This window comes from Malus sylvestris, chromosome 14, assembly GCF_916048215.2.
Source record: "Malus sylvestris chromosome 14, drMalSylv7.2, whole genome shotgun sequence".
In the NCBI taxonomy this organism is placed as follows: Eukaryota; Viridiplantae; Streptophyta; class Magnoliopsida; order Rosales; family Rosaceae; genus Malus; species Malus sylvestris.
The window spans coordinates 17,536,689-17,550,208 of record NC_062273.1 but is presented as its reverse complement, the minus strand read 5'-3'; the positions used below and the strand labels follow the sequence as shown (position 1 = coordinate 17,550,208).

Sequence of the window (13,520 nt, the reverse complement as noted above, 5' to 3'; positions counted from 1 at the left end):
GGGTGGGACATTTATATATGTTTTTATAAGAGTATAAATTTATAAAATTTAATTCAATGACAAAGAAATTTAACTAGAAATTGTGGTTTTGTTGTTTGAAATTAATAAGAGATCTTGGGTTCAAATCACCATGTGTGCTTATTTACTTTTCAATTTTTACGAATTTTTGTTTAGTTGTTAATTTATTTTTAATTAGTAGCTAGTAGCTATGTGAGTTGTTATTTTTAGACCAAATTTGTAAATTATATGACTTGTCATCAAAAAGTTTAATTTAGTACCCATTTATTACTTATACATATCAATTAAAGACTCAAAAGCATCATTATTTTTTTAATCCCATATTGACAAGGTTAGTAAATAAGAAAAAAACATCGCACGATTCATAAAAAAACACTTTTAATTGCCAATTCAGGCCTATGAATTTATATATTCTCTGCCAACTTTTAATACATTCTCTGCCAACTTTTAATTGCCAATTCAATTGATTGACTATATTATTAATCGACAAGATTTTATGTTAATTACGTTCGGGATATGCTCATAGTGTATGTATATAACTAAGTGACACTAGCATAAAAGAATAGAAGCTATGTTTTTATCATTGAAAATTCTACAAAAGCTATGTTAGGCCGTAGTTCATTTGTAGTTAGTAAGGGTTTTTGCGGAACTTTAACGAAAAACTTCTGGTACTGTTTACTTTAATGAAAAATCATATTTTTACTCTAAAAAGTCAATTCTGATACTATTCCCTTATAATATATTTTTATCATTTTCGTTAAAACATAAAGTTTTCAAACTATTTTCATTTGTTTTCCCTTTTGTTTTTTTCGCGTTTTCGCATTTTGGCACTAATGCAATTATTAGCTAGGAAAAACATTGAACATGGTCGATATATGAGTCCTAATGAGAGTCGAGATATCGTCATCCTTAACCCCATCCCAACCCACATCACTTCTGGCACCTTTAAAAAGCGAAAATCTATGAAAGAAATATTTGTTTTATAATATAAAGAGAGAATTGGAGCAATAGTTCTTGAACTTTGATCCAATTTGAGCGGTCATCGAATAAAATATTTGTGAGTTTAGTTACTAAATTTGTTATAATTTGGAATAATGGTCATTTTTGTTACTTTCGTTAGAATTTAAAGCCAAAATAAAGGGTTTAAAAGGGGCAACTTTTTTTTAATGAAAGTTGTTGATGCACAAAATCAATGAGATTTTGGAACAAGATAAAATGTAAAATTTGTGACTTTAGCAATGTTGCTCTGGTTACCTAGTGAAGATAATATGTAAAGAGATGGAGATAGGAAAGCAAACGCAAGATGTATGTAGTTCACCCTAAGTTGGGTTATGTACCATGAGGGTAGAGGAATTCTCATTAATGGTATAGAGTTTACACTATACATAGGTTCAAGCATAATCATCATTAGTAAGTCCCAATGACGAGTTTAAGTACAATAATGATATTAGGGATTAATTGTAGGAGAATGATCTCCATTTACGATTGAGAAGAGTAGCTTTGTTTTCGTTTATGACTCTAGGAGTTTTATTCTAATGATACATGTCGTGTTGTGATTGGTCTCAACAGTTGTGCTTCTGTAGGGGTGTCTCAACGCGAATCCTTCCGTGGGTCCCAAAGGTAAGAAGTTGATCAATGTTTGGTAGTTTTGAGATTGGTGAAGTATGGTACAAACATAATTTTTAATAGAGTTAGCCAAAATGATCATAGCTTCACATTATAACAAGTTCATAAACTAATACTCACAATTTGAAATTCATAGACCAAAACTCCAATTGAACTAAAATTCACAAACCATTTCTCCAATTATCTCTAATCTTAAATATGTTTTTTCTTTCATATAAAGAAAATCAAAATCATGTGTTAGTTGTGCTAACAGCCTATTTAAACAAGTCATCTTGCTAAGAAAGGATCAAAGTTTCTTTTGAATGTTTTCTTTTTCTTTGCTATTTGCTTCGTTTTTATTTGATTAATGAATGAAATCCAGATTTCCAACAGAAAGATGCTTAGTTTTTTCTTTGAATTTTATGAGGCACACTTGACTTCTCGAGTTTGGACTTATCTGGACTTACCTACCATATAATAAGAAGATGCATATTATATGTCACTTTTCATTTGGACCAGCGCTAAAATCTAAATCAACACCTACCTCCACCAATCTCCCACCAGAATAGAAAGCAAAAAGGTGTAGAAATTTGAGAATATATACCGACCCCAATAGTCTTGTGCACGTACAGCCCAAAATTTGGGTAGAGATTAATAGAAAATCCAATTGGAATGAACTTGTACTTTTAAGTATGAATTATTCTGAAGATGCACACTATATGTTTAATTAGATTTTGTTAATTTGTAAACATTACTCTTCTACTCTCTTTTTTTTTGTCAAATGATAACAAATTTGATTAAATACGAATAGAAACGTACTCAATTAACTTGTTTATGACTTGTCCATTATCCCTTTTTTTCTCTTTTCATTTGCTTTTTTGGCCTTACTTTTATTTTTCAATTTTTCCTCATCCCTGAAGAGTTCCTCCCTATGCCTTTACACTTACCAATCCCACTGGAGTTTGAGGCCAACTCTTATAAAAACCTATTCCTTTTTTATTTTTGTTATTATATTTAGCAGCCTGACCTGAAAATTGTAAGTAATCTCGTTCTTGTCGTGCTCTTCATTGTACAACTTGAGCAAAGTTAAATCATAAGTGGCTGACTTTTGCTTAGCAAAATATTTAAATGATGAAAGGCACATCGATGAAACAATAGTATGATGTATCATATAAATGATATATTCCCTTCAATTTCTTGATGCTACCATGCATTCGTTCTTTTTCAGGATTAACAAAATTTATTTATCCTTAGCAGGTAATTACTTGTCTAAAATTCAATCTCCACAAATCAATTTCAATGACAAAGTCCTTGGTCTTTATTGCATTAGAACCATAAAATAATGTTGTAATTTCACACAAGATTTTTATCCAAAATGTTGTAATTTCACATAAGATTTTTTCCAAACGGTTTCCATGGATGATGCTACTACAGTCAAGAGTCAAACTAATGTTGTAATTTCACATAAGATTTTTATCCAAAATGGTTAATGAGATTGACATAACTCATCCCTTAAGTCCTGAAAAATAAAAATGGTTAGAAGTGGATGTTCTTGAGTTTATCCACCGTAAATCTTTTTTATTCTTCCGTGAAAAATCTATCAATATCCTCGTTAAGTGAATGAGTTGGTTTGTCAAAAATACCCTTAAAAAAGGTGATCATGTGATCGTTCACATAACAATTTAATGAGTATACTGACAGATTTCTCACCGAATGACCAAAATAATTTCTGGTGGAAATATCAGGGGTCACTTCTATCAATTTTTATTGTCAATGACCACAATAAAGAGTTATGCGATCTCAATAATCATTTTGGCTAACCCATTGTAAGGATTAGCCCGCCCCCTTTCTTCTTAGTGTAGATAATATCATTAGTTAAAAAATAATAATAAATTTGGAAATTTTCTTGGTGATTCACATCATACTATTATAAGTTGGCAGTGGTAGGTGGCAAGCAAACCGCCATAAAAAGGGAAAGTACAATAATAGCTTGGAATCCTTATCTCCATTCATATAGTAAACACTCCTTGTGTGGAATTAATTTATTTTTAGCTTTGAGATTTGAAGCTTCCAAGTCCCTATATAAAGGCATTGAAACAGATTGCAAACTCACAAGTAGAGCAAGAAGCAAAAGCTCATTTTACTGAACTTGGAATATTCCTCTCCTTTTTTTTTTTTTTTTTTTTCCTATCTCTCTTTGCTTCTGTGCCTCTTCTTTTCATAACCCACAATGGTAGCAAGAAGTTCCTCAGTTCTGATATTCTTCTTCGTGTTCCTTGCTATATCTTCAGCCTTCCCAAAAAACAAAGACAAGTACAAACCATGCAAGCACTTAGTGCTGTTCTTCCATGACATTATCTACAATGGCAAAAATGCTGCCAATGCTACATCTGCAATCGTAGCAGCCCCTCAAGGATCCAACCTAACCATCTTGGCGCCGAATTTTCATTTTGGGAACATAGCGGTTTTCGATGACCCCATTACCCTCGACAACAACCTGCACTCGAAGCCTATTGGCAGGGCACAAGGAATGTACATATATGATACAAAGAACACATTCACTTCTTGGCTTGGCTTCTCATTTTCTTTAAACAGCACAGACTACCAAGGCACAATAAATTTCATCGGAGCCGACCCCATTATGATTAAATATAGGGACATATCCGTCGTCGGTGGCACTGGAGACTTTTTCATGCACCGGGGAGTTGCAACCATAGACACGGATTCATATGAAGGTGAAGTCTACTTCAGGCTCAAGGTGGATATCAAGTTCTATGAGTGTTGGTAAATTTGAGATTGTTAAATAATAAATATATATATTTAGTATTATGAGTTTTGGTATGTGGGAGTTACTGAGAATGGTCTTCAAATATGTTCTGTTTCGTGGAGTGCTTAATTAGAGTTTACTAAGAATGAACTTGTAAGCCCTCAATAAGTGACATGCTTAAACAGTCACCTTTGTAATTTCAATCACTTTCCTTACATATACTTCAGTTTGACAAAGAAGCTGCATTTTGATACATGTATTTTACTTTATTTATAATACAAGAGAAGTGAAGTTATAAAAATATTATAAGACTACCCACCTCCAATAATTCATTTGGGAATCAACCCAAACAAGAACATGTAGAACTTTCCAAAAAAAAAAAAAAAAAAAAAAAAAACAAGAACATGTAGAAATACACACACAAGAAGTTTAAGAACAGAGGGGATTTAATTAGCACTTAATCGTGATCAGGTACCCAGATTCAATGGATGATTAAACGTGAAAATAGCAGATCATATAGTAAAAAGACTTGCAAAATTTTCCATTGTGAGATAAGGATACACTTAAAATTAATACCTGACAGTCATATATTTTAGAAGAGATTCTAACATATAATAACAATATATTTATGTTAGTATGTCTCATCACATGACACATTTTCAAGTATTTTTTTTTAAAATATCAAACTGTTTATACGTATAAGCAATAAAAACAATCACGTCACTTTCTTGAAAGGGAACTTTAACGAAAAACTCCCGATATTGTTCATTTTAACGAAAAATCATATTTTTACACTAGAAAGTCAATCCTGGTACTATTCATTTTACCCTTTATTTTATCATTATCGTTAAAACTCAAAGTTTTCAAACTTTTTTTTATTAGTTTTCCGTTTTTGAAAAGCAGGTTATGAATCCAAACAATATATGAAAAGCTTAGAGGCAACTTGATGACTTCTTGAGTGGACTTGGAAGGGGACCAGCCGAGTGTTTGGACACATGATACACCATCAGGATTCTCTTCGGAGAAGATTATAGGAATCCGTAAATCATGTCTATTTATCATATATCGTCGGTCAATTGTTGTCAGGTACTGTTGGTATTAATTTTAAATGAAAATATTTAAAATAATTTCTGACCGCATGATGTACGATGAACTAATATGATTCACGGATCCTCGAGATCCTCACAAAGAGGATCTGGATTCCATAATACATCAACCGACTTTTTAGATTTCTTGGGCAAGTTTGACTTGTAGTACTAAACTTGATATAAGTCTAATTTGTTTTTAACCAATATTAGAAATAGCCCAGTTTCTTAAAATAAGTTCAATCTCTTAAATTTAGGATTATTTTATTTTCAATAAGTATTATTTATTGATAAGATTTATTATAAAAATTAATTTCTTCTCAATTATTTCTTTAATTATTTCCTTTTTTTGGGTTATTTTTTGTTCTTCTGCTCCAAACGCCATTTATAAATTTTTTTATAATCAACCTATATCACAGATTAATTTTATTTATCTACCTATATGAAATATTCATATTTATAATTAACATGCATCATTGCTTAATGTATTTTACTTGTAGGTATTATATTTTTAAATTTCGTAGTTAGGTTTCATATCTCGTTTGTAGGTAGAATATACATTTAATTGTGAATGTATAACATAAGTTTTTATAGTCTAGCTATAACACAAATTAATTGTATTACATTTTTTTTTCTTTTTATATACCTTTATCACAAAAGTTAATGAATTTAAATTTTTCATCTAAAAAACAAAGTTGAATAATTGATACAAAAATATGTAATTAGATAACTGGATCCAGTCTAAAAAACAACCTATATTTTTGGACCTAGATCTAAAAGCCCCTTTATTATATGGCTTTGAAACATGTCCCTTAGACTACTTCATTGAAGATAATATGGATTGTTTAAAAAAAAAAAAAACCTGTGGTTTATATAAAATCTCACTTTACCCTTTGTATTCTATTTTAATTATCTCACTTTATCACCTGTACTAATCTTTTCGTGTCCCACATTACCCAATTTTGTCAACTCTGATTGAAAAATTGTTAACATGCTAACATTACATGGGTATTTTGGTAATTCTAGCCATTAAATTCTATTTTGGTAATTACAGCTAGTTCAAGCAACGTGCATCAATATAATGTTATTGTTTCATCTCCAAAAACAAAAACAAACAAAAAGGGTTAAGGATTAAGTACCTAAAACCCCCTAACCTTTTAGTGTCATTCCAAATTAGTCTCAATCTTTTTAAATGTTTCAAACAAATACCCAACCTATTGAAAATGTCACATCCATCAAGCTCTAGTTAAAAATCTGTTAAATTAATTGGGGCTTACTTTGTCTCCAAAATCAATAGAAGATCATAGAAACATAGCATCCACCAACGAATAGCCTCTACCAGCCCCATCATGCCACCACCTCCAAACCCAACACAAAACAACTAACTCCCCCTACAACTCTAGCCACCAACATCGAGAAGAAGGTCATGGAGGTTGCTGAAATGGTATGAACTATCATGATGCCGCCACCACCATCTTCACCGCCCATAAAGAAGAATTGGAAGCTTAACGAGCCGAGAATCAGTGTATGAGGAAATCACATTAGAAAAAACAAGCTCTTTGAAACCTTATCTAAATTCTTCATCCTCTTCTTTGTTAAGAGATTGCCTTCCTATTATAATTTCAATTTGGGTCTATTTTCGGTTCACTTCAAAACTCGTTTGTTCATTGGGTTCCATATTTCATAATCTATGTTTGAAATTCAAATTTTGAGGCAACTAATATTAATGTTGACCATGATATACCTAATTGGTGGATTTTGAACATAATCTATGTTTGAAAAAAAATTAATTGGGGCTTAACGGGTGTAACATTTTTAATAGGTTGGATATTTGTTTGGAATGTTTAAAAAGGTTGTGTTGATCTTAAAAACTACTTAGCCTACGTGGCGCGCAAGCCGAGTAATTAATAAGCTAACTACGTCCTTCAGTTGAATGCGGGGCGTGCCAACTCGTCAATCGAGCTTGACCGGGGAGTGAATGAATGTTGATGTGGCGTTGAGCGTGATGTTGACTTCTTGATCTTACGACTGTGGTCGAGGAAAGAACATGTATCGGCCTTCGGGTTCTAGAGCATGAAGACAAGGCTGCTAGTTCTGTGAAGTTCAATATTGAATTCGGCTTTTAGTGTGCCGAATGTAGTAACTTGGTAACACCTCACTTCGTCGAGAAGGCTGATGAGATGACCTCTTCCAATAAGGACTCAAAAATCCTTGCTGGCAAAGACTTGGATATGTAACCAGTTGGTCTCAAAGCAGTGCTGTTTATCCAAACTAAAGGTGATCCTCGGTTGGCTAATTCTACGGCTCCAATGCTATTTATCCAAACTAAAGATTAGGGGTGGGCATAAAAACCACCAAACCGTAAAATCGCATCGAACTGTATGAAAAAAAAAACAGAAAAGAACCGTGTTAACTGGAAAAGTCAACTTTGGAGTAAAAAACTGAACCAGACTGTTTAAACCGGTTTCAGTTTTGAATGAACAAGAATCGACCGGAACGTAACTGTTTTATTAATAATAAATTAATTAATCATATATACACACACATGTCATGGTATAATAGGTTGAATAATTAGTTTCACCAAGTTGCAAAGTAGTGGATCCCATCCCAATTAGGGTTCACTCACCTCACCATAACCTTACCTTACTCATGGCCTCACATCCCTATTCCCCCATTTCACACAGCCGACGACCCTTCTTCCTTGTCAATGCTGCTTTTATAAGAAAAAAACTCATTTATCCATTTCATCAGCTGTTGCTTTTATAATCACACCAAAAACACTTCTCCACGGAATGGAAAGCTGCTTTCTGCTTTCTTCATAGGTAAAGATTTCTTCTCTCTCCCTCTCTCTCTCTCTCTCTCTCTCTCTCTCTCTCTCTCTAAAATCCACTGTGTTTCTTTAGAGGGGGTTTTCGAGTTGGGTTGATTTTTATTACTTCATTGTTGGATTGTTTCAGTTTTTTGATACCTGAATTAAGCTTTGGTTTGCCCACAACTCTAACTCCTGCGCAACACAGACTTGTCGTGGACTCGGTTTCCATAGGTAAAACTCCATTTTCTTCTCCACTTGTTTCGAGATATCTTTGGACCAAAGTCTAATTTTTGTTATAATTGTTAATCATATTTGTTGTACTCTCTAATCCCAAAAAAAAAAAAAAATTAAATGAAGTTAAATTGAACATGTATTTGTTCATGCGAGATGTCAGATGTGGATGGATATGTGGAATTTTTTTGGGATTATAAGAATTGTTAGGTTTTCAAGTGTTGGGTTGTTTTTTTTCATATTATTTTGGAGTATCTCTCTCTTTAAACTTGCATACAAATAATTTATTAATTAATTGTACTAATTTGTGTCTTCGATAGATCTAATGCTTGTAATTTGTAGTTCAAAAATGAAGGATGATTTTGTGAAAAACATGTTCATTTGAGCAACATCTATAGCATGCAATTAACAAATTAAAGGCGGAATCATGCATGCATGCACTTAAAACAAAACATTACCCATTAAATTCAAAGCCTAGTAGATTGGTGAACCTTGACTCAACTTAAAACAACATTTGTTAGTTGAGAAATTATACCTTTGTAGATTCCTCTTTGCATAAGCAAAGGCTAATCACCCAAAGAGAGGGCCTTCATTCCTTGCATCTTAGATCTATGGATTTGGATGGATGAAATGGTTCTCCAAGTTCCCAAAATTGAGAACCTCTAAGTCTCTTCACCAAGGTTAGATTGGAGAAGAAATGAGTGACTTTGGAGTAGTAGGATTGCTAGCTAAACCCTCCAAGGAGGCCGGCCACTTTAGAGAGAAAGGAGAGCTTATGTTCTCATCCTTTCCCCAAAAAAAAAAACCCTAAATGAATTTTGGCTATAAAGTCATATTTATACCTTAATTCATTGGAGTGGCAAACTTGTAAATAAGTCCAAAACTCACTCCATCTCTAAATGGCCGGCCTTAGGGTATTATTGGGCTAATTGGGCCTTTGTGAACCATTATTCATTAAGTTGTCATACAACTTAACTCAATGGGCTTGACGTTCGAAGCCCATTGGGCCTTAAGGTCCAAAACTATCCCGAGGTCTTTAACGAACTTATTCGTTTGATTAATTAACATATTAATTAATCCTTGCCATAAATAATTAAACCATTTAATTATTCTTACTCATCTCCATTGTTTCTTCAATCTCCACCTTACACGGTGTACGATCCATTAGGTTCTTTTTAGCGAGGCAGTGGGCGATTAAAACCATTTCAAATCGATTGTGAATTGAAACTTACTTTTAATTCTCCCTTTAGTGATTATACACGTTTAGGGCTTCCACAAACCATGAGTGACACCTAGCAGCATATCATGGTTACCCAAGCTAATCAGAAGAGGTGGAGAACCTATTCAGTTTAGGATTATAAATGCAATACGGTATTTCTCTAATACAATACTCTTGACCACATTGTTTGGTTTGATAGTTTATTCATGTCTACTATCCAATGTGATTCGTGTGCTTATATGATTACCTTGAATGTGATTTGGAACGACTTCCTAAATCTCATTCATACTTTGGCCAGAGATTCTTAATCATATCATAGAGTATTCTCCCCCAAACGGTTTGAAGGTTAGAGATCCCTTGTTGCGCATTCACTTGCCTCCATGGCTAAGTGGCTTAACCCCGACGATGCCGTGGACACCCGCGGATGGGGTGACTTTGACATAATCAAAGATCAAGTACCTAACCACAAGACAACTATGATACCTCAGGTCAAAGGACTACTTTGCATTATCCCAACCATGAGTTCTCATGTGACATGAATATGAGAACTCTTTGTTGATCGTGTTCAGTGAACTCATTCTCTATTGAGCACCTACGTACTTGTCTTGATGTCACACACACCAATGACTCGAGACTAGTCACTCTCCCTGAGAGAAGACACAGCACGTACTGATCTTAACGGATTGTCAATGCCCAATTGGCAATCCTATGATCAGGAACGTTTAGGATGTGTCTACGAAAGAATGGTCTCATGAATCTAACTTCTTTAGATCGCATTCTCCCAATCACATATTCCTTGGACTTATCGTTTAAGCGCATAACATTTATATGAGACGGCTCAAACAATAATCTTTGCCCTTGATATTAAACTAGATTAGTTTAACATGTGAAATGTCCGTAAAGTATCATCATATGATTGGTTTTAGGGCACATTTCCAACAATCTCCCACTTGCACTAGAGCCAATCATCTTGGTCATCAGTGATGATACCTCTTCTGTAGTCATTTCATAAATGGCTGAGTAGTAGGCCTAGACAATGGATATCTATATGTTATCCATAGAAGCAACCTTGAGAATAACGACGTCACCATTATACATGATTCTTAATCATGTGGTTTAGTCTCTCATTTGAGTTCGGATCTTGATGAGACCTTGATTCCCTGGCTTGAGCTATCGCCCCATTAGTGTCGTAGTGTCGGTACACTAGAGATACTTTCTGGTTGGAACCGAATAGAGAGTTCATAAATGAACTTTCCCATCCAAACAACATTGTTGTAAGCTTCTATATGGCAATATATTTTGCATTCATAATGGAACACACTAAAGTCATTACTTTTAATGTTTCCATCCAAATATCTCTTTAGTCATAATAAAGAGATATCTAATTATCTCTTCATTCATAATGAAGAAATATCCAATGATGGATTAGATTCATAATCTAATACATTTACGCTTCCATTACATTACTCTAATTCTTCCTCATTCTTTGAGGAATCTATCCTTTAGTATTTCTTAAATACTTAAGGACTCACTTGACAGTTACTGTGGTTCTGATCCTGGGCTTGCACTGATATCGTCTTGTACCTTTCTAGGTACAACTCATATCAATGTTTTTCATACAATATGAAATACATAAATCACCTTTCTGCGTATGCATAAAGGATTCTATTTACGCATTATTTCTTTGGGAGTCAAAGGGTACGTTCCCTTTGAGAAGGGCAACTTGCTAGTCTCACTAGAGTCGTCCTTCTAATTGAAGTTTATCATCATATGAGAAACTTCCTAGCATCTCTTGTCTATTATTAGGGATTGATATAATCGAATTATATCTTGAAATATATCATTATAGATTTCTATCCCATGTATTTAGACTATATCTCCCATATACATTCTATCATTATAGAATGTTTAAAGTCATAACTTTAACGAAGAAGTATTCTTTTCATTTCCAAAATTAATATATCATATATATATATTCAAATTTAGGAATTTGATTAACTCCCACTAATCTTTTGTAAACCTAGTAAACAAAAGATTCATTCACATCTTTATGAGAAATCAAACGATTTGATCTTTCTCTCATAAGACGTTTATAGCTCCCACTAGCTTGCTAAGATCCATGATGGATGGATCTCTACAACTTACATGTCTTGTGATTCATAGTTTTAGACATATATATTATCAAGACTATCTTAATAATGGTTTCGAAAACCCATATAATGTCCAAACATTGAATCACCATTTAGTTGTAGCTAGCAATCTTCGAATTAATTGAAACTAAGACTACGTCAAAGATGGTTTCTTCAAAGTCAACCATTCTCTTTGATTGTAGTCACCTTAAGCTACCAATTAGCTATAAAGGTTTCATTATTTCGGGTCAAATGGTACTTTACCATTTCCTTGAGTATATGTCGTATATACACTCAATGTAGTCATAAGGATTTTCATTCTTATTTCTTTCGAATTAAGAGGTGCAACTCTATGACATAGTCATAAAGTTCAAACCATTCAACTGAGATAGTTTATAAGTCCTTCTCGACTACCTTGGAGCTTGTGGTGTAGAAACTAGGTTGTTATATTTGTTGATCATCATCTTGTCTCTCAAAGAACCCATTCTTTGAGTTCTATCTCTTGTTCATTTGCGCTATCTGAGGCAAATCCTAGTGTAGGATTACAATGAACTACCCAACAAACAACATTTGTTAGTTGGTTTATAGAAGTGATATCCAAATGTTAATTTAAGGATACCCACAAGATAATTTTAAACAAATATTGCTTATTAGCACACAACCCCAAATCTTAACATGATTAAGATTTGTCTTTCTTTCCAACTACATCTTATGGAGTCATGAAAATTTTGGAAGATCTTTTAATTGACAATCATATTGTCTTAGAAGCATATATCCTATATATGGGTAATTGATAACATCCAACGAACTAAATCTTATTCAAGTTCGTTCTTCTCCTAATGGAGAAATCCATTATCTTTTGATGCTTCTTTCCTTGATATTTTTCAAGGAAACTGTTCTAAAGTGTTATCTTTCCTTGGATCAAATCTAAGGAGGCAAATACTTTAGACGTCTTACTCATCAACTTACATTTCTTGAATTCTTTGAAACCTTTTGCAAAGTATTCGGACTTGTGTTTATTCAAAATAAACTATAGTCCAACCAAGAGTGATCTTCGGTGAATGTCATACAACATGAGTAGTATTATGTTGTGGACAAGTGCCACTAACATCTAAGTGAATTAACCTTAACAACTTTGTGATTTTTTCTTCTTTCCAAAAGAATAAAGAGTCGAACATTTCGCCTCTATACAATTTTAATAAGAAGGTATTGGATCCGGATCTAACGATCCAAAGCATCCATCTATGACCAACTCGCATTTTATGTTTTTGAGGTATCACAACTCAGTTGGGATTAGTCACTACCTTGCAACCTTTTGGGTTTTAAGCATCGTTATATTCTAAACAGTTAACACTACCATATCATCTCTACTATAGAGACAATCAATTAGATTACAATAATCTAATCATTCATTAATAAAGAACAATGTTTTGTCAAACAAAACATTCATCCATCCCTTATAGTGATGGAATTAAGTTCCTTAAAATTGGAATGTAAAGACAATCTTTGGTTTTTCCAATTTCTTTGGTAGTTCATATGAGGAAGTAAGTACTATCTGCTTTCGCAGAGATCTTTATTTTATTCACGTTCCGAATGTGAAGCACCTTTTTCTTCTCTCATATATCTTCTACTTCTTATTAGTCACACTTTTACA

General features: G+C 33.3%; 1 protein-coding gene across 1 annotated transcript; it reads left to right on the top strand.

The window, feature by feature from the left end:
* The first annotated feature begins 3,722 nt into the window (after nt 1-3,722).
* On the top strand, nt 3,723-4,629 carry LOC126598452 (disease resistance response protein 206-like). The gene has a single exon (XM_050264815.1). It carries the CDS (start codon nt 3,854-3,856, stop codon nt 4,409-4,411), a length of 558 nt encoding a protein of 185 aa, XP_050120772.1. The 5' UTR covers nt 3,723-3,853; the 3' UTR covers nt 4,412-4,629.
* The last annotated feature ends 8,891 nt before the right edge of the window (nt 4,630-13,520 follow it).